The sequence below is a fragment of the Camelus dromedarius genome, chromosome 11, assembly GCF_036321535.1.
Source record: "Camelus dromedarius isolate mCamDro1 chromosome 11, mCamDro1.pat, whole genome shotgun sequence".
NCBI classification, from domain to species: domain Eukaryota; kingdom Metazoa; phylum Chordata; class Mammalia; order Artiodactyla; family Camelidae; genus Camelus; species Camelus dromedarius.
The window spans coordinates 16654346-16677270 of record NC_087446.1 but is presented as its reverse complement, the minus strand read 5'-3'; the positions used below and the strand labels follow the sequence as shown (position 1 = coordinate 16677270).

The 22925-nt window shown below is 37.0% G+C and overlaps 1 protein-coding gene and 1 pseudogene across 2 annotated transcripts in view; both read right to left on the bottom strand.

Moving 5' to 3' along the window:
- The window catches only part of GLIPR1L2 (GLIPR1 like 2), a 37138-nt gene extending 14464 nt beyond the window's left edge, over positions 1-22674 (bottom strand). Inside the window, exons 1-4 of one of the 2 annotated variants that reach the window (XR_010383123.1) lie at positions 22424-22674; positions 15105-15350; positions 13157-13260; positions 1295-1448 (exon numbers count right to left, since the gene is read on the bottom strand). Coding sequence is in view for 1 of the 2 variants with exons in the window: in XM_010988210.3 (XP_010986512.3) it covers positions 1363-1448; positions 13157-13260; positions 15105-15350; positions 22424-22657 (670 nt within the window). In the remaining variant the exon portion in view is untranslated. The remainder of the gene's footprint in view (positions 1-1294; positions 1449-13156; positions 13261-15104; positions 15351-22423) is intronic. The other variant, XM_010988210.3, reaches the window with a different exon arrangement.
- LOC135322524 (male-specific lethal 3 homolog) lies at positions 5949-8223 on the bottom strand (annotated as a pseudogene).
- Positions 22675-22925: the final 251 nt, after the last annotated feature.

Genomic DNA, 22925 nt, shown 5'->3' with positions numbered 1-22925 from the left:
CTCCCACCCTGCTCAGACTCTGAAACCTAGCTTTGGGTTTCTCCAAAGTGTAGATTCCCTTCTTACCCTACGAGGGCGCTTACCCCTCCATTGCCAAGCCATCTCACCCAGTTTGGACTCTGACACTTCATCTGAGGTTACCCTAAAATATGGATGCCCCCTTATCTGCTTAGTTTTTAATACCTCTCTCCAGGCCACCCCTATATATGAATCCTCTCCATTCTTCTTGGGCTCCAGCAGCGTTTCAGACCATACCGCCATGGATGCCTTCCTCACCTGCTCAGACCCTGATGCTCTATGTCAGGCTTCTCCCTCCCACCCCATGTGGATGTTCTCTGCACCTCGCTTGGACTCTGATACCACACACTGAGTCACCCCCGCCTGAACATCCCTTTATCGTGATCTGTCTGAAACCCCAAGCCTGACCTCATGCATGGACACTTGCCTCACTCCATGAGGGCTCTAACTTCCCATTTAAGGCCAGACCCCCTGCAGACACTGTTCTCACCCTGCTTGGGCTGTCTCCCCATGCCCACGGCATCATGTGTGGATCCCTTGTCATCTTGCTTAGGTTCTAACATGTCACATCTGGATGCCCTCTGTGTGGGTGCCTACCTTTTTCTGACCTACCTAATGGCTTTAGGGCTGAACTTTTCAGGAAGTGAAAGAAAAGAGGAAAAGGAAGAGCAAGACTTTGCATCTCAATTCAAGTGAAGCGAGGGAAGAAATGTTACAATACAGTCACCCCAGCGTGGCATTATAATGAAATTTTTCACTAGTTTCTTCAACACAAAAGCATAATACGCCTCTACCACACTCCTCTAAGCATCATATATTCCAGGTATAGTTCTACTTTTGGGTTACATGCTCTCGTGTTTGGAAAAACTAAAAGAAGAATTTAATTAAACATATTTTCAGCTTTTATCTTTTGAATGTTCTTGGGGGAAAAATTTAAAATAAAAGGTTATCAAACGTTTGCTACTTTACTTCTTTTCTCTTTAAGGATGTTTTGGAATATCCCATGCTTTAGAGCAGTCATTCTCAAACTGGCTGCTATTTGAAGAATTAACTGTGAAGCTTTTTCAGGGTATAAACAACCGTTAGTTCTCATTCCTTCTTTCAGACATTCTAGTATGTCCTTAGGGGCAGGAATAGAGGTCAGAGAGGGCAGAAAAGGCTGCACAGTTTAGAAAAGTCTAAAGACAATACTATTTGCTACCACCTTTGACAATTTAACGATACCATTCTGATCAAAGGAACAATATTAACGTGACAATGAAAGACTCGCGTTCACCACTTCATGTTCCTGCCATCCAGTGCATCATGGATTTTCTCATGTTTCAGTTATTCTCTTTATCTTACTGCATAGGAAATCTGTGCATCTGTCATGGCTGCCACAATGAGAACAAATTACTCCTCGTATATAAGGCCTTCTCTCCAGAGCTCCTCTACAAAAAAGCAGAAAACGTTTAGTTAGAAAAAATCTCAAACTTTACGTAGTTTAAATAATATGGTTACCAATATTTAGTTAATTTATAAAAGTTATTTAATTTTAAAAAATGGACTCAAGGAAGTACTTAAATTAGACATGCCATCTTCCGCCTCTTTTTTCCCCCAGAAAAGTCTTCTGAAATGAATTCCCCAAGACTTTGAAACAAAGTATTGTAATTTAAATATAAGTGAGTTTTAAAGCTTCTTTTATTTTAGTTTGTAGCAAAAGTTTCCTTTAAAAATGGATGTTAAAGAATGTTTTGTAATTAATTGCTTTTTGGTTGGCACAACTGTATAAAAAGATACAGAAATGATATATTAATTTTCTAAAGTGTTTGCAAAATCCTGAAATGCCTATTGTTCCAAAAACCTAGCTGCATGGACTATTTTGAGGTCTACATGAAAAATACATAAGTATATAAACAAGCAAATACATGTAAATGGGATTTTACAAAGTTGTTTTAATCCACTGTACAGAGCACAGGGGAGAAGTAAGAAATTATTACATCAATTGCCCAGAGCTAAGTTAGGAAAAGAAGTCTCAAAATAGATATGAATTGGGAAGCTTATTTTAAAAATCTAGAATAAGAAAGAGAAGATAGGTAGGGAAAAGATATTTTTGAGAGAGGAGAGGGTCATTGATCGTGGTTATTTAAATAAGACTGCTGTTTACTCACTGTATAGTTGTAAACTATAAAAACAAACATTAGGCATTAAGTCCCTGGTTAGGCCTCTCTGGGTCATCTGGAAGAATGGTCAAACCTTAGAAATACATATTCAAAAAACCACAACATCAAATTTCTGAGTCATATCTTAGAAGTTTTTGGTGATATCCAAAAAGGTATCTGATACCCTCAATCAGCAAGCTTTCAAGTACTTCACACATATACAGAGATCTGTTATTTGCAGATCATACATCATTCTCTAATTTCACTGTTCCATAATCAAATCATTTCAAGGAGGAACTGAATTTTGTTTAGATCTCAGCCAGAACGTTAGCCTTCAAGAAATTCAAGAATTGATTCAGTCACCTTTACCTGTACACTCTTCTACTTTTGCTGCGCTAACACTTTATCAATGAAACGGATGCCTCCAACACAAAAGCAGAACTCATCCTGTCTTAAGACCCCAGGGATGGAGGACCTCTGCTCTGCACCTATGCAAAAAAGCTACTCAGTATAAAGACCTCCTTTAAAACCCAGAGCATAGGCCAGTCACCCTGTGATCATGTCTGATAACTGAGGCCTGGAATAACTCTGGAAGGCAAATAAACTAGTAAATATATAAAGAAATACATTAATTAATCATAATAAACAAATTCACACTGTGCTAGAATACAATGGGCCCTCTTTTTCAAAGATACAAATTTTATGTAACTATTTTACATAACTATTTGTATTAGGTAGCCAGAAATGCCAAGCAAATACTCTCTCATGTTAATCTTCCTCTTGTTCTGAGTTCCTAAAAAGCTTAACTTAGAGCAACTTGAGTCTGAATCTATACTTCCACAACTGCAATTGGAATTATTGGGCTGGATTAGGAGGAAACAACATGTAAGTATCTATATCTAGCAAAATCCACTGAAATCGCACAAGTGCCCTGGCAGTGCCTGAAGAAACAGATAATATTCTCTATCTTTAGGGATTCGCCTTTTCCAAGAAGAAACCCAGTGGTTTGTTGAGACCAAGTTGTGACTCTGAATGTTGTTTTCTGGAACTTTTCTTAGACTCACATCTGGCCATATATTCAGTACATTGCCACCTAGAGAACACATGTCCAGGCCCTAGGTAAGGGCATGTGCCTGGGTGGCCTGATGGGTAACTACTCCCATGTCAAACCCTAAGTCCAGCAGAAGACCACCATTCACATTTTGTAATAGGTGTACACTGTTGCAGAGTGGGAACACAACTCTGTGGTGATGGAAACTTTCATTGCTTGCCAGTCTGTTCATGAAGGTGGTAATCCACCTCCATGAATGGACAACTAGCAATTACAATTTGTAGGTAGATTCTTCATTTCAAAGTTCTCCAAGTGCAGACTCACATAGTCTGTCTATTGTCCATAGACCGATGGCCAGAGTACATCAAACAGATGTTGATTTTTCCATCTTACACAACCAGAATAAGCCACCTACAGTAACTTTTCCCACTTTTACTACCTCCATATACCACTGAGAAATACCATGGTGCTGGCTTCTGGTTCACATCTGGACATCTACAGGTTCTCCAACCAGACTTAAATTACATGTCCCAATAAGCTAGAGAAAAATACAGTGCAATAAGCAGCAAAGGAGGTTACTTTTTAGGGATTCAGTCTGGCTCTCCTTCTGATCCACCTATATATTTGTTTTTGCCAAAAACTCCATGGCTACTTTTTGGACCTATTCAAGATCAAAGAAGGCATGGATCCTTTTGTTTTCTGCCTCAAATTATCCCTGTATGTGCAAAGCTATCTCACTTTATATCACTTTCCGTAAAAATCATTTGGTCACATCCCCTCCCTTCACTTCCACATCTTGCACCTAAAGGATTAGGGATCACAGTTAAACACCAGTAAAGCTCCTTTGAGGCTGATATTACTCAGCTGTACCATCCTCTGATCCTCCTCAAGATACCGTCTTCCTTCTGATCATGCCTCCTTATTCACTCTGGTATCTGCCTCACCATTTTTCTTTTCAGTCAAACTTGTGCCATTGTCTACAAACTTGGGACCTAGATGATTACAATATGCTTATGGATAATTCATCCAGGAACTTGGTCTCTATGTTACTGAATGCCTTCATCATCACAGAACTTCCCAATATGCCCTAAGTGTCACTTCTGTAGCCACACTCTTGTTATCTCCTAGAACCGCTCCACTTCTGAACTCACAAAATCGCACATTCCACTCTCTGACCGCAACCTCCTCTCCTCCCAGGTTGCTAACTCCTTTTACTCCTGTTACACTTGTCCATTAATCACACTGGTTCCACAAGTCTACTTTCTCTCCCATTTTCTCCCCATCCATCGTGTTGTCTCCTCTCACTCCAGCCTAGGTCCATTGCTTTGCATACTGTCTAGTTTCAGCCCTGAAACTCTCTTGCACTGTTTTCCTTTACATGCACCTGACAGAAACCTGACGGCATTGGAAGAAATGAAGGCATCTTACTGTTTGCATGCTCTGTGTCTGCTTCAGGGCTGCTGGAGGAAAACCATTAAACTAGGTAAAGAATATGTCTATCATTCTCCAATTAGCTTCCTCTCTCATTTTCTATAATAACTATTTCAAATCTTCCCAGTCCTCAAAATTCCAGTTTCACCGTCTCCCCTTTTAATCTCAAGACATCATCTATTCTACATCACAGAGAAACATAATGGTCCTTAGACTGGAACTTGAGAAATATTTTGTCACTAAATATGACAAATACACCTACCCTCTCTTTTCTTCTTTTCTAAAACAGCCGGAGAACTGCTCCTCCTTCTTCCTAAGGCTAATCACTTTTGTACACTTCCATCTTCTCAGGGACTTGTATCTTTACATACACCCTGCCTTTATTCTTTATAAAGGATTACTTTCATTCTGTATTAGATCCTTCATTTCAATATTTAAATATGCTCACATCTTTCCCATTTTAAAAACAAAACAAAACAGAAATAGCAACAGTCCTCAACTCATTCCAATCTGTTATCAGTTTCCTCTACTCCACAGAAATGGCTTCTCCTGCGTTGATCAATGAACTTCTCTTTAAATCTGATATTTTTAAGTCCTGAATTTGCTTGACCTCTTAGAATTTGAAATTTTGGACAACTTCTTCCTTTGAAAAACATTCTATCTCCCACACCTTCTATGACACCATGCTCTTTTGTTTTTTCTTCTACCTGCCTGGCCATTTTTCTTAGGTTACATCTCCCACTGTATCTTCTACTAACTGCCTGTAAGTGTTGGCACAACATTCCACAGGCCCTCTTCTCTTCTAGATTCTCTTGTTAAATAAGCAATCTCATCAAGTCCCATGATTTAAATTACCTATGTATTCTGGCACTCCAAATATTTGTTCTATGCCATTCCTCACTCATGAGCTTCTGATCTATATAACCACCTGCTTACTAACCATCTCAAAGTGAGTATTTCACAGCCAGCTCCACTTCATTATGTTCAAAATGGAACTCATCATCTTCCCTCCCAAAAGGTTCAGTGTCCCTCTTTGCAGTTAATGCCAATACCTTTATGCCTGAGTCATAAACTTGAAAATTTCCCTTGACTATTTCTTCTCTCTCATTACTTAATACAATGACCTACAAATCCTGTTTTTCAAACCCCTCAAGATGTCTGAAATGTCTTAAATACTTCTCTCATCTCAATCCAAATATCCCTTGCTCATGTAAAAGATAAACAAAAGTAATACATATATAATATTTGTAAGTAAGCATATGGTAGAAAGGAGGAAGCAGAAAAGGAACTCTTTTTTTCCCCCCAACAAGATGGGCAATGATTTATTAAGATCACCAAAAATAATATTTTACAGAAAGGAAACCATAACATTACACAACAAAGTATAGCTGTAAAATCTCAAACATTCAGGCACTGCTTTATTTAATTCATCAAAAATAAGGTTTTAAGGAAAAGGAACTGTAACAAGCAAATGTATAGCTGCAAATTTTCTTTTGCCATCAACATGAATTCCCTCTAAAATATTTTGGGACTACTTTGCGGTTTCCAAGCAAAACTAAAATTTGTTGGGCAGTTGCTCAGCCTCACCGTAAGAATGAAAACAGTTTTCAGAACAATTCTGTTTAATGCTAACAAATAACTAAAAAAAAAAAAAAAAAAAGTGGTTATCACTAACAAATAACTCCGACGTCTACTGAAACAGCCCAACCTATGCACACTGTGATGAACGTTTCACTATGAACACAGCCGCTCTCCTCCTGCCATCACGATGACATGTACCACGGCAAGGGTCAAATGTCAGAAGTTGTTCAGGCACCTAAGAAGTAATCCTTAACAGAAATAACTACAGTCGGTAAGCAACTCAAATAAACGGGTCTGCCTCTGCCAGAGCCCCCTGAGAGTGGTGTAGCATCCACTCTGTAAAGAAGGCCCACCAACTCCCTAGTTCTTCACTGGGAACTTAGAACACAAAGCTAGATAGAAAAGCTGTTCTTCCAGAACCATCAACCATCAAAACCTTTATAAATCGCCCCGGGGTTCTTCGTGCTGTAGCGGGCCTCACAGGCTGCAACACAGGCAGACTCTGGGGAGAAGTAGTCATGATATTCTGCTAAAAATATCAGAAAGAGATCAAAGTGCTTCAGTAAAGCCTTCAGATTCTTCTCAGAAAAGGACATCTCTCTAAGGATCTCTGGAAGTTTCACGAACAATAGCAGCAAGTGTTGAGCCCCATAAACGTAAGACGGTGGAGGTGGCTGGTCAGCTGGTGGGTAACTGTCGGGTACAAGTTTCCAGGAGAGGACCCCATTTATTTCATTAGTTCTTCTGCCTTCAAAGCCAGCAAACACGGTACTCCCTTCCCTGCTGGGGGTCAGAGGAACAGGCGAGGATGATCTGCTATGTACAGGTGTCTTCCTCTCCAGGTGCAGAAACAGCTTGGGCACGCCGGCGCCCGGGCTGAGGCGAGCGCTGCTCTCAGACTGCCACTCACAACTGGCAGCGCGGCACGTGGGCTGCCTCAGAGACTGCAGGGCTTCCGGCTCGGCTTTGCGTCTTTCGGGGGTGGCTGGTTCACCTGCGGTTGGCTGGCTCTCTGTGGGCTGTGGCGCGGATGGATTCAACAAAGGCGGGCTTGGAGAGAGCCCCTCCAGGTTCCTATTAGTGTTGGTGGTGCTTTCCTTAATCGGAAGAAAAAAAAATTGGATGAAGTCACCTTTTCATACTGAGCTTGTGCGTATGGATAGAGCAAAACCAATGGGAGAGTGTAATTAAAGGTTATTCTTAATCCATCCACCATCTCCTTACAAAGGTCAACGTTCGTTTCTGCTGGGATATAATGTACGTTCATGTTGGCGTGTGGCATAGAGTGATGGTGACGAGGCCTCTCACTGGCTGAAAAGGCTGCACTGATAGCAAAATGCTTCACGTAAGATTCCGAAATCATGATGATGTGGGTCCGGCATGGAAGTTTCACTAACCGTTTCCTCCTGTTGATATAGTAACAACCGTCCTCAAGCTGCTTCTTCAGAACTTCAGGGATTTCTATAGTTAAGTGTTCTTTCTTCCATTTCCCTTTTTGCGTGCAGCTCTGGTTCTTCCCTTACTTCAGTCTTCTCTTCAATATCACCTTCTTCACTTATTTCTCCATCCTTTTCTTCACCACTGTCATCAGAGGAACTGTTTATTGAGTTTTCATCATTTTCATCTTTTCCTTCAGAGGGGAGGCTTTTTAAGACAGAGTCTACACCAGGCAACCGGCAGCGCTTCCTCTTTCTTCCTGCGCTTCTCAGGCAAGCTACAGCTTTTCTTGCCAGTTTACGCTGTAATCTCTGATTTTCGTCGGTGTCACAAAGGACATGATCTTCAGCTGCCCATCTATCCCAGCTTCTGTTCCAACCATTAAAATGGATCAGATATTCCGGGATCTTTCTGCCTTTTTCGTCTTTCCCAACAATAACATCAACAACCTTGGCATCGTGCAGCACTCGCGCCTTGCTGGGGTCAGGCTCGAAGCACAGCACGTTCTCCCGAGAGGAACTTAAATTTCATGCCCTCGCTCGTGCTCATTTCCTCATAGTGGCAGCGGGGAGGCTCCGGGGGCGGGGCGGGTGGAGCGCTCACAGGGGGAGGGGGAAGGTCAGAAAAGGGAACTCTTAAAGGGGAAAAATGTCTCCATCCTCCACTTTCATCTGTCTCCCCAGAGATAACTTCTGTTAACAGCTTCTTATGATTCCTTCTACAAAAAAGTTTTTCACAAAAATTCGCAGGAATTATACACTTGTGATAGAGACTGCTAGCTGTCAATTTAAATACCTCTTGAAATGCTGCAGTAACAGTATTTTAGCTTGGCACATTAAGGGCTAGTCTCAGTACATTTCCCAACTTCTCTTGCAACTTAGATGTAACCATGTGATCAATATTATATTCAATGGAATGGCAGCAGCATTGATGTGCACCACTTCCCACCTAGTATCCATGCTGCCGACGTCTTTCTTTCCCCTTACTCTGAGCTTGAGCTAGTTCATATTTGCGGGCTGGATTTGATCATTCAGACAAAGACATCGCTCCCAAGGGATGGTGAAGAAACAAAATGGGAGGAACCTAGGTCTTTGAATGATTGGTGGAGCAGAGCTACCCACTAAACTGAAATTTCTCATTTCTACCTTATTGAATCACTACATTTTCTGGTAATAGCATCTGTTATAATACAAAGACCTTCTATATCCTACATTTTCACCTAACAAGTGAGACTTTTTCCATATTGGTACATAGGGAAAGATATCAGTCTTTTTAATGGTTACACAATAATGCACAGTAAATTAACTGCTTAGTCCCCTAATACTGGAGTCATCAGTTTCTTAATTTCTGTTGTTTTAAACCATTCAGTTTGTGGCAATTTGTTAAAGTAGTCACAGGAATCTGATACAGAATAGAAGAAAAAAACAGATCTGGCAACAGAAACAATACCAACAATCTTGAAACAATCTTGAAAAATTCTCTCAGAACACAGATGAAGAATAGAAGAATATATATGAAAGAAGAAAGGAACCATATAGGGCAGATAAATTTATAAATTAGTGTTTCTAAAGAACAGACAATTAATGAATCAGAAATAATAATCAAAGAAAAGAAAATAATCATCAGAAGAAAATAAAAGAATCTGTAGGGATACCTATGTAAAGATTAAGATAACTGGGGTCTGGGTATAACTCAGTGGTGGAGCACATGCTGTTGATCACAACAGAAATTTGTTCTCTCAATTCTGGAGGCCTGAAGTCCAAAATCAAGGTGTTGGCAGGACTGTGCTCCCTCCAAAGGCTCAGAGAGAGTTCTCTGGTCTGTGAAAATATCACTCCAACCTCTTCCTCCATGGTCACATTGCCTCCTTTTCTTCTGTGTGTCTAGTGCTCAATCTCCCTCTCCCTCTCTCTTATGAGGATACAAGTAATTGCCTTTAGGTCCCACCTGAATAATCTGAGATAAGCTCCTCCTCTCAAGATTTTTATTTTAAACACGTCTTTTGCCATATAAGGCATTAGTCATTCTTGCCATGTATGTTAATATTCACAGATTCTGTGAATTAGGCCCTGGATATATTGTTTGGGTGGCAACCATTCAGTCCACTACACACTCTAATTTTCAATTTGGCTTTCTTATTTTCATTTCTACCAAATATTTTATAGTACTGTGATGAATTGATTTTTCTACCAACTATTTTTAAGAAAGATAGCTATGACTGCCTGTTTTGAGTATGTATCAAATAAAACTTGGCCTTAGTTGACTAATATATGTGCCAATCTAGATCTTTCACAGGTAGACTTGGCAATGTTTGTATCAAAGAAAAAAATGGTTGATAGAAATTTCAAGACAAAGAAGCCCATGGGACAGGTGGGTGGAAAGAAGTGTAACCCTTAACAACCAGTAGCTTTGTCATATCACTATAGTCATGGGATAGCCCTGCATTCACTGTTATTAAGGTCACCAAATGCCTTTAGCTTGTCAAATGGAAATGTCATCTTTCCTTCCTCATTTTTTTTTTCCTTCTTTCAGACGCATCTCCTAGTTAACCACTTTGGCATTTTGACTCATGTTCTTCACTTGGCTTCCAAGTACCCTTACCACCATTGTTTTGGCTTCCCTCTTATTTTGCTAGTCTCATCATTCTCTTTTGTTAGCTCCTTTGCCAGAAGTTAAAATACTGTAGTGCTCTAGGACTTAGTCCTTAAACGCAGCCTCCATATTCATTCTTTCATAAGGTGATCTCATTCAGGACTGTGACTCATTTCTACATCAGGGTCTTACAGCAGCAGTTTCCTTTATCCAAAAACCTATCCCAGACCATCATATAGCTAGTTTTTTTTTCATGATTCATTTATATTTCCCATGTTTATATTTCTATCTAATGTGTCCAAACATAAAACTCATATTCTTATCTTCTTCCTTATCTTAGTTAATGTTATCATCATTCACCCAGTTGCTCAGACTAACTACGTAGGTATCACCCTAAAATATTCTATTCCTCTTATCACTAAAGTCAAACCCATCAACTGGTATTTTTAGCTCCCACTTCATAACAGATCCAGAAATTGACCTTTCATCACAATTTCCTTGGTATAGTAGGCAGAATTCTAAAACAGACCACAAGATCTCCCATCCCTGGTATACGTGCTCTGCATAATTCCAAAGACAGTGAATATAATGTAATGGACTTTACTTCCATGATTAAGTTATATTATTTGGCACAACTGACCTTAAAATAGGGAAATTATCCAGGTGGGACTGACCGAATCACTTGGGCACTCTAACAGCAGAGAGTTTTCTCCGGCTGGTCATAGAAGAGAAGTCAGAGATTTGAATTGCGAGAAGGACCTGACAGGCCTTTGCTGACAGGAAGATGGTGGGAGCCATGTGTCAAGAAATGTGGGCAACCTCTGGTAGCTGAGAGCAACCCCTGGCTGAGAGCCAGCAAGAAAATATGGACACAAGTCCTAGAACCACATGGAACTGAATTCTGCTAACAACCTGAATGAGCTTGGAAGTAGATTCTTCCCCAGAGTCTCCAGATAAGAACTCAGTCAACATCTTGATATTGGTCTTTGAGACCCTGAACAGAGAATCCAGCTATATTGTGCCTGGACTTTTAACAATAAAAATGGCTGCTCTTTAAAGTCACTAAGTTTGTGATCATTTATCATGCAAAAATAGAAAACCAATCCACATGCTAAAATCCTAATCCAAGATACCAGCCTGTACTACAGAAACAGTCTTCTAATTGTGCTTGCCTTCTCTTTGTACCTTTGTTTTCCTGTACTCCGTTATTGACACAACAGTAAGAGTAATACTTTGTTTTCTTTTCAAAACATAGATGAAATCATGCCATTTACTTGCTTAAAACTTTTCAGTGGCTTTGCCATTATGTAGAATAAACCCCCAAATCCTTAACATGGCCTATGGTATTTCATTTGGTTAAGCTGCCACCTAACTCTACCTCAAATCCTAACTCTAACCACAGTCATTCATTTTTCACACTTGCAAACTCATTCTTACTTCTTACTACTTCTACCTGAAATACTCTTTAGCCATCTTCAATCTTTTGTTTTTCAGCTGAAATGCCACCTTCTCTGCAACTGTCTTATCCATATTCCATACTAGGTATTCCCTATTTGCTTATTGCACTTTGATATACAGCATATTTTATTACCTAATTAACTATTATTTTTATGTGTTCATTTATTTATTATTTGTCTCTCTTCCAAGATTATAAACTAAATATGGTCAGTCTTTTTTGGTCTTGTTAGTAGACAGATCAGAGCCTTGTACATAGTTGCTGAGTGCATAAATGAAGACTAGAACCCCAGAGGAACCTCTTCCCTCCTCCCTGTCAGTACCCAATTCTCTGTTTGAATTTTCAGTACCAATCAGTAGCTAATTTTCAAAAGTTTCTCCATGTAATAGATATCATCCCAGTGCTTCCAGTCTGTAGGAATGAAAGGAGGCCTAAAAAGTTTTGCAGTCACTCTACATTCCAAACTTGTTTTGCATGGCTGTGTTCAAAGTCAGCAAAGTTTCCATTTAGGAAGGGGCTTTCCGAATCTAATTCAACTTACATCATAGTTCTGTTGTTTTCCCTATTTAGGGGAAATACAATCATTAATTGGTAATCAATATTTTGAGGTTTTTTTTCCTTTCACTTTTTTGGTTTAGTCCCAGAAGCATTTTAGTTGTAAGAAATTCCTTCTCAATCCTAGCATGTAGTCAATTTTTCTTGACATGTTGGTTAAGACATTTTCTCACTTAATTAGAAGTTTTAATAATATTACTTATAGTATCATATTGACCTGTAAGAAAACTTGACTTTCCAACAAAGTTCTGCAGAGACGGAGACTATTTTAGAAGGGAGTTATTTCTCATCATTGGAAAGTTTTTAGGTATAGGTAAATAATCACATGGTAAGTGTTAAGAATTCAAGTTTCGAATGGATAGCTTGACTAGAAGACTTTTGAAGTACTCTTTCAAATCCAAGATATTATGATTCCTTTTATGTATAAGACTAGTCCCAATTAATAATGCAACCTCTAGGGGATAGTCAACTTTAAGTGTCCTTCATGTTATAAAACTGATATAATCCTGAAACAATTCTTACAACATACATTTCAACACACCTAATCTTACTTTCTTTTGAGTTTTATTATAAATACGGAAATAAACTATTTTGGAAAATAATTTAAATCCCATGTTAATTAAGCTAGATATTGTGAAATAATACTAAAGTTAAAATTCCTTTGGCAAGTAGTATTTCACTAGTCTATATGAAAAATCAGTATGCCTAAATTATGATGTATTTAATAACAGAATTTAAAATATTTCAATTAAAAATCTTTAATTAATATCTTACATTTAATTCTTTTATAGTTCACAAAGGCATTTAGAAGAATATGTTGAAAGTAGGAAAACTTTAACCTTGAAAAATTCCCAATTTATTTTTATATTCTTTAAAAAATTTAAAGTAACTTACCCTGGTGCATAGTTGCATATGAAGAGTGCTGCATGTTTAATATGTCCAATTCTTGAGCATGGAGTAACAGCACAACCAACTTTGTAAGACCTGTCCCAAACAAGCTAAAACAAAATTTTTAAATAAAACATAAATTTAATTCTAAACATTTATTCTGTCACATTACAGACAAGACTATATTCAATTCATATAGAACCTTTAACCAAACAATTCAAGGAATATGAATTATTCTTCATTTGGATGCAGGTAGAGAATTATCACGGACTTAGGGAAGCATTTCCAAGTGCATGCAGAGAAACACTTTAACGGATTCTACCAAAACTCTATTCTTAGGATAAAGAGTTTTGAGAAAAACGAATCCAAAATAATGTTTTAGAGCCTAAAGAAGACACACCTGCTGAATCAACTTTCAACCTTCTGTTGAATCTGAGAATTCTAGGTTATTGGCAGAGAGGAAGGGGGAAACAAGAGAAGAAAAAGTTTTGGAAGAATGGAAGTTGTGAATAGAGAGGAAAAAAGAGGGGACAGTAAGAGTACAGAAGGGAAAAAAAAACAGTACAAGGGTAGAAAGTAATTAAATGCTATCAGCATTTTTCTTTTGTTGAGGAAATTCCATTATAAAATAAAACAGAGTCTGAGCCTTCCATTTAAAAAAAAAAAGTGAATAAAAGAGCTGGTTCCTATAAAATAATTTCTTGAAAAACAGGTCTTGGAGCAAAAATATGAGAATAATTAAAGATATTCCATAAATTTCTGAATGGCTTTAATATTCTCAATATTTTCAAGTGAACAACAACACCTGTCTCATTTTGTTAACCTCTGCGGGAGAGAGAGGAACCACTTGTTTTCCGTTTCTCTATATCCCAAGCCTTAGTGATTTTAAAAGTGTGATTCCAAAAGAAATAGAGTGATGTATTCAAAGAATAGAGAATAGAATGTCTGCAACAGTTGGACTGCAGTTAGACAAGTCAAATGCAGGCAATGAAAATGTCTAAGAGACTGGAATTAAGGAGGCAAAAAATACAGAGGGTGTAGGTCAGGGAGTAGACATGGCTGGTTTACTCAAGAGAATTGAAGTCTTATTAAGGAGTCCAGTTTGACATGAACAAGACAATAGAGAACAAGTCTAACTTTCTAGAAGAAAGAACTGATCAAAAAATGTCTGAAACATGATTCATTTGATGGAACAGAAAGACATGGGCTCAACATCAAAAATTCCAAGATTTTAAGTTCTATATCAGAGTCTACTGCTTGAAAAATAATCACCCTTTAAATAAGCTTGGAAATTAATTCACTAACTTCTTGATTCCTAATACAGATATTAATTGAACACCTAAATAATGTCATGTGGTGTTCAGAATATATGGAAAGACAAGTTCCCTGCTCTTAGTACAGTATCAGATATATAAATAGATGATTATAAAATAATGTGATATGTAAAATAATAAATGTACGCTTAGAAAAAAATAGTTCAGTATTCTTGGAGCACATAGTGTAAGGGTGGATTGTTAGACAAGCAGCAGGAAAATAATATTATGTATTTGTGCTTGAAATATTTTAATCAGTTAGTTATCTAGTAGTATGTGTATTGATCTGTGCAAAAAAATCAAGTCTTTTGCTATGTTTATAGTCAATAAATTAAAAATAATTGTTATTCGGTGGTTTCTTACTTCCTTTTCTAGTGTGCATTATTTTAGAAAAGCACCTATCATCTTTGGGTATGGAGATTAAATTTGTTATATTTAAAAGAATGTTTTAATCACATGGTTCAAATAATAGAAGGAATTGTGAACATTTAGAAGATCTAAGACTAATTAGGAGTTTGATTCTATTAGAGGTAATAAATTTACCATTTGATTTTATTTATAAAATTGAAACATAATCAATAAAAACTTGGTATTAAAGCAATTAAGGAGTCTATTGGATTAATAATATAAAAATTACATACCTGTATATAATTAGAACAGTTAGCAGAGCAACTGTTCTTTTCAAAATTGTACTTTTTCCTCTCTGCAAACCAACTTCTGATAGCAATACTTGCAGTAAATTCATTTTCAGGGCCGACCCAAATATTTTCACCAATGCCATTAAATACAGGATGGGCCATTTTTAGTTCTTCTAAATGAGTGTTACGCTCAAACACACATTTTTTCCCCCATGCTCTAGCAGTCCGTGACAAAGCTACATCCCAGGTCTGAAAAAAATGCAAAAAGTAAAGAAAACAAAATAGTAATAATGAGGCATTTTTGTGCTTAAAATTATTCTCCTTGAGTTCTCATAGTTATATTTAAAGAAAACAATTCTTACTTTGTGCTTATGGGTCTGGTTTGTGAAATTTATATGAGGGGGAAAAGTTTTTTGAGATAATCATAACTAAAACAACTATTTCTTGAAGACAAAGGCCTATGCATATACTTGCAATTAAAAAATCAGATTGTTCGATGATGCAAACGATTATAGTACTTTTACATGTAGTCTGTTCAGAACTGTATAATACTCTTACATGTAGTCTATTCAGAAAATGTATATTTTTAATCTCATGCCCTTTATACATAATTCAAAATATTTATATGATAATTCAAAATATTCATCTAAGAACTATTTATTGAGCAATGATTATATGCGAACTGTTGTGAGTAATAAAATACAAAGTCAACATAAATTTTGCTAGTTGCTTACTGTTGTTAGGAGAATGCTCAGGGATTATATATATATATGTACATATACATTCATATAATTATAATTTTAACACACAGTGGTAGTTGGTAAATGTTATAAAAGTTTTACAGATGTTCCTAGAAATGTGAGAAAATATCACACGATGCTGCTCCCTGGCTAGCAATCTGGAAACACCCAGAAATGTGTACTTTTATTATATTTAGAGGCTCATTAAGTTCATTGTTTAGTAAAGGACAAGAACAAAGACAACACACATAGAACAGTCAACAAAATAGTTGTAAAACCAACATGCCAAGTATTTATGCTACAGTATATCTGAAAGTAAGTAAACATTTCTTAAAAACAATACTGAGATGTCCTTAGAGTTTTCTTAGATAATTTCATAGATTATACATGACTATAGAAAATATATTACAGAAAATAAATCAACCTTTTAAAATATCCCCTCCCTCCCCACACTATTTCCCTCCCCAAAGGTAATCGCTGTAAAAAAAATTTTATGTATACATTTCTCTATCTCTATAGACACACACATTCAAATATAAGTTAGGATGCTTTAGGTGAGTATTTTGTGGTATTTGTCCTTGTGCTGTTTTAATCATACCATACAGAATATTACTGGCCTACCACTTGCAGTTTTCACTTAGAGAGAGGGTTGCATAGTAGCACAATTAGGTCTACCTAATTTTTACAGACTCTACATAGTATTTAATAGGATGGCTAGCATATAATAAATGTTACCAGTCCACTAGTAATGATCTTTCAGATTCTGTCCCATTCGCAAACAATGCTCCACTGTCCTTCTTTCTACTGCCTTACTTTGCATATTATTTGCATACCAGATGCTTACTATGCACTAGTCACTAAGTGGCCTTTTTTTTCCTTTCCATTTTTATTGAGATATAATTGACATTGAGCACTCTATAAGTGTAAGGTGTACAGCATAATATATCATGAAATGATTACCACAATAAGTTTAGTGCACATCCATTATCTCATACAGATATAAAATAAAAAAAAAATTTTTTTCCTTGTGATGAGAACTCAGGATTTACTCTCTTAACAATTTAAGATTAACAGACAGCAGTATTAATTATATTAATCATGTTGTACATTACATCCCTAGTATTTATCTTATAACTGGAAGTTTGTACCTTTGATCACCTTCATCCAATTCCCCCTCCCTTCAGTGTCCACCTCTGAGAACCACAAATCTGATCTCTTTTTCTATGAGTCTGGGGGTTTTTTTGAAGTGTAGTTTCTGGTAAACAACATAGTGATTGGCTATTTCCATTCATTACAAAATGATCAGCACAACGAATCTAGTTATGATCTGTCGCCAAAGATATTATATTATTATTGACTGTATTTCCCACATTGTATGTTTCATCCCCATGACTCATTTATTTTGTAACTGGAAGTTTGTACCTCTTAATTTCCCTCACCTATTTCACTCATCCCCCATCCCCTCTCCTCTAGCAAACACCTGTTTGTTCTCTTTTTCCATGACTCTGTTTCTATTTGGTAATGGTTGTTTATTTGTTTTGTTTTTTAGATTCCACATACAAGTGAAATCCTATGGTATTTTTCTTTTTCTGATTAATTTCACTTAGCATATCTTCTAGGTCCATCCATGTTGTCGCAAATAGCAAGATTTCATTCTTCTCATGGTTGAGTAATATTCCATTGTGTATATATACATCTTCTCTATTCATTCACATATCGACGGGCACTTAGGTTGCTTCCATATCTTGGCTATTGTGAATAATGCTGCAGTGAACATAGGAATGCAGATATCTTTTTGAATTACTTTTTTTTTTCCTTTGGAAAAATACCCAGAAATGGAATTGCTGGACTGTATGGTAGTTCTATTTTTAATTTTTTGAGGCACCACCATACTATTTTCCATAGTGGCTGCACCAATATACATTCTCACCACAGTGCACAAAGGTTCCCTTTTTCCTGCATCCTCACCAACACTTGCTATCTCTTGTCTTTTCAATGACCGACATTCTGACAGATTTGACATCTCATTGTAGCTTTGATTTTCATTTCCTTGATGATTAGTGATGTTCAGCACCTTTTCATGTGTCTGTTGGCTATTGTACATCTTCTTTGGAAAAATGTCTATTCAGGTCCACTGCCCATTTTTTAGTTGAGTTTTTTGATCTTCGTTTCTAAGTGTTATTTATGCATTATTTCACTTAATGTTTACAATAACCCTATAAGGTATGCATTATTATTACTGTTTCTGTTTCACAAAGGAAGTTACTGAAACACAAAATTAAGAAATCTATTTATAGCCACTTACAGCCAGTTAAATGTGGAGCCAGGATTTAAACCCAGGAAGTCTCTCAAGTCTCAAATTCATAAGCGTTTTATTTCATTGCTTTTCATGACAGTGTGCAAATAAGTTATGATAGTTACAAATTCCTTTGCTCAAACTTGAATAAAATTACAGTTGAAAACAGAGGCTAAAGTTTCCTTTTTTTCATTTATATAATACAATGTTATCAACCATAGTCACCAAGTTTTACATTAGATCCTCAGATCTTATTCATCTTATAGCTAAAAAAGCTACATTATAGATAAATGTACACTTTTACCAACCTCTTCCTGTTTCCCCCAATTCCTACCAACACCTAACCCATGGCAATCACTTGTCTACTCTCTGTTTCTGAGTTTGACTCTTTTTTTTTTAGATTCCACATATAAGTGATACCACGCAATATTTGTCTTTCTCTGTTTGACTTATTTCACTGGGTACAGTGCCCTCAAGTTCCATCAAAGTTGTTGCAAATGGCAGAATTTCCTTCTTTCTCATGGCTGAACAATATTCCATCGTAGACATACACATCACTTCTTCTTTGTCCATTTATCCATTAATGGACACTCAGGTTGTTTCTGTATCTTGGCTGTTGTGAATAACTGTGAATTATGCTGCAATGAACATAGGAGAGCAGATATATCTTTGATATCCTGTTTCATTTCCTTTGGATAGATACCCAAGAGTGGGATTGCTGTATCACATAGTAGTTCTCTTTTTAATTTTTTGAGGAAACTCCATACTGTTTTCCATTGTGGTTGCACCAATATACATTTCCACAAACAACACACGAAGTTTCCCTTTTCTCCATATTCTCACCAATACTTGTTATCTCTTGTCTTTTTTGATGATAGACATTCTAACAAGTGTGAGGTGATACCTTATTGTGGTTTTAGTTTGCATTTCCCAGATGACTAGTCATGTTGAGCACATTTTTATGTAACTGTTGCCTAAAACTATAAAATTCCTAGAAGAAAACAAAGGGGGAAAGCTTCATGACATTGGATTTGTCAATGATTTCTTAAATATGTCAGCAAAAGCACAGGCAACAAGATGAAAAATAGATAAATTAGACTTCACCAAAATGAAAAATTTTTGTGTATCAAAGGACACTGTTAACAGAATGAAAAGGCAACCTATGGATGGGAGAAAACATTTGCAAATCATATATTTAATAAGAGATTTTATCCAGAATGTATAAAGAATTCCTTCAACTCCTATAACAAAAAACCCTAACAACCTGACAAAAAGATAAGCAAAGGACTTGTATAGATATTTCTACAAAGAAGATATACAAATGGCCAATAAGCACCTGGAAAGATGCTCAACATCATTAATCACTGGGGAAATGAAAGTCAAAACCATAACAACATACCACTTCACTTCCCATTAAGTGGTTATATCAAAAAAACAGAAAACAACAAGTGTTTGCAAGGATGTGGAGAAAATGAAACCCTGTGCATTGCTGGTGGGACTGTGAAATGTGCAGTCACTATGGGAAACAAAATGGCAGTTCTTCATAAAGTTAAATATGGAATTTCTCCATGTTCTGGCAATGCCAGTTCTGGGTATATGCTCAGTAGAGGTGAAAGCAGGGAACAGGACAGATATTTATTCACATACCTATGTCCACAGCAGCATTATTTACAATAGCCAAAATGCAGAAGAAACTCGTGTCCATTGAAAGATGAATGGATAAACAAAATGTGGTATATACATAACGTAGAATATTATTAAGCCTTTAAAAGGATGGAAATTCTGACATATGCTACAACATGGATGAATCTTGAAGACATGCTAAGTGAAGTAAGTCAGTCACAAAAAGAAATAGTTATGATTCATACATGAATTACCTGGAGTAGTCAAATTTATGAGACAGAAAGTAAGATGGTGGTTGCTACTGGGAGGAAGGGAGTTAGTGTTTAGTGGGTACAGAGTTTCAACTGGGGAAGATGAAAGTGTTCGGAGATGAATGATGGTGATGATTGTATAACAATGTGATGTATTTAAAACCATGGAACTATACACTTACAGATAACAATGTGATGTATTTAAAACCATGGAACTATACACTTACAGATAACAATGTGATGTATTTAAAACCATGGAACTATACACTTACAGATGGTTAAATGGTAAATTTTATGTTATGTATTTTTTTTACAATAAAAAAATAAATTTTTTGAGTTTAAAAACAAGGTAGAGCAAAAATACTAGATGACAACAACAGCATGGAAGTGGATAGGAGACATTCAAAATTTATGTGTTGTAATATCTTTTTAATATTTGGAAGGAGATTATAAATGTTGACTAACTTTGGACTTCATAATGTATATATGTTAAAATGTTAAGCATAATCAATGAAAAATAAAAATAAAATGTATAATTTCCAAATCTGTCAAGGAAAAGTTCTAAGTAGACCATACCATTATGATAGACTATACTTGTTACAGTTATTATTTACATCCTAGTAAAATCCATGGGAAAAATACATACCAACTCATAGAAAGAAGAGAAGAGTAAAATTTAGGGTGGGATTTTAAACTGTACCCAAAACACTATTTCTTTAGAAAGGTTCACATATTAAGATATATATTATGGGGACACTGTATTATTCTCTATACCTTATGTCTGAAATAAAAATTTTAGAGTGTAGGAATACAAAAGGTACAAAAAGTTGTACTAAAAAGTATTGTGTGTTGTGGGGAGGATATAACTCAAGTGGTAGAGTGCATGCTTAGCGTGCATGAGGTCCTGGGTTCAATCCCTAGTACCTCCTCTAAAAATAAATAAATAAACTTAATTACCACCCCCTGCCAAAAAAAAAAAAAAAAATATATATATATATATATATATATATATATAAAATGAAAGACAATAAAAATTAACATAAAGCAGAGAAAATTATTTAAAAAAATTTTTAAGTATTGTGTTTATTATCTGGAGGAAGGCTAACCTCCAAACTTAGAAAAAAGAGAATTAATCACAATGGGTAGGAAATACATAGATATAATTCTCAAATATCCTCAAACTCTAAGATCAAAAGACCAAAAATGGCTTGGCTAAAACTATCTTCAGCAAATACAATGCTAGTTATAGTATATATTTCTATAAGAAAATATATAAACAGAAGTGGAAATTACTGACAATACAAAAGGTAAAGAAAATGAACAAAAAAAGAACGAAAATACCTCCAATCAAAAGAGCATTTTAAAATTAACCTTAAAGTTAAGTACCCATTTATAATATACTAGTTTTGCAAGTGATTGAAAGTGCCCCAGCCAGTTGGATGTGGTGAAAACGGAATACTTCTAAACTGCTGGTATTTGCTTAATTTGGCATATTCCTTTAAAATAGCAACTGCTATGTATCATATAAAGTTAAAAAATCACATCCTTAATTTTTTATCACATTTCTCAATTTTTCGTAAAGAACTAATCGAGAAGGAATAAAAGACTTACAAGACAGTCCTTGCAGTATTTACAACGTAAATTGGAAGCACCTAATTGTCTGATAAGATATTTACTCAGTAAGTTTTGCAGTCGTTTTTCATGACAATCACTACAACTCCATAGCAACAAGGAACAGTTGATGAAATATTAAAAAGAAATAGGGGGAAAATGGGAAAGAAGCAAGTACAACATTGTAAAGAAATGCAAAATTAGGGCCAGGACCAGGGTGAGGTAAATGAAACACCATCTCGGGAGCAAACATTCAGGGTGCATACCAAAGAACTCAATATTCAAAGTAAGTAATATTTTTAAAGGGCAAAACAAAACAAGTGTGAAAACATTTGTGATAAAAATTCAAAATTTTAAATAGGAACAGATTCTGACCTTTCACTTGCATCATCCTGAGAACGCCTCACTTGCCTCCCTCTCCCGAATTCAAAGTTCCCGCCTTTGTTTAAATTGGTCCTGTTTGCATCAATGATATTCTTGCACTGATTTTTCAATTAACGAAAAGTATTGCCTTAAACGCTCACTTTCTCGAACTGAAACCCCCCTTAAATTTTGCACGGATGCCTCTGCTCAGCCTCGTCCCGGCCCTGTGGAAAATCCTGGTAAATACCTATGTGTTCGAGTGATAGCGGTTTTTACTTCTTGAATGTATAAACTTCACGTGTATTTTTAAACTCGAACTACAAGTTAGGTTCCCCGCGGTCCTTAAGCCTCAGAGCAGCGGCCCGGGCTTCCTGAGGCCGAGGGGGTGCCTCCGGACAAGGGCTGTGGGAGGTTTGGGCAACCGCCTTGGGGCCTCACCATGAAGCGCAAGTTAGACCCTCGGGGGAAGACGTTGCCGCGGAGCTCATTGTGGAGGTTCACGTACTCATTGATAAACGTTACGTCCTCTTCGTGTGGCAAAAACGTCGCGTTCAAACCGGAACTCAGCAGGAGCAGCCAGAACTCACAAAGCCACGCCTTCCAAACGCCCCCCTGCATCAGGGGAAGCCAGTGGGAGCACCACTCCGGCGCGAACGGCCTCGGGGACTCCATGGTCCACCGGCCGAGGACAGGCCAGTGCGCACGCGCCGGCCCGCCCCGATGACCTGCCAATCTACGAGGCGGGGCGGGCCAGCCGGGCCCCGCCTCCCCGGGTGGCGAGGAGGCGCGTCAGCTGGAGCCTGCGTTGCAGGTAGGGAGCGCTCTTGGAAACTATGCAGAACTAACCTGGGAGGCTTAAGTTAAAGGAGTGCGGGCTTTTCGCTAAACTAATGAAGTTAACTATTATTCAGAGCGTATTTCTTAATGAGTCATCTGTAAA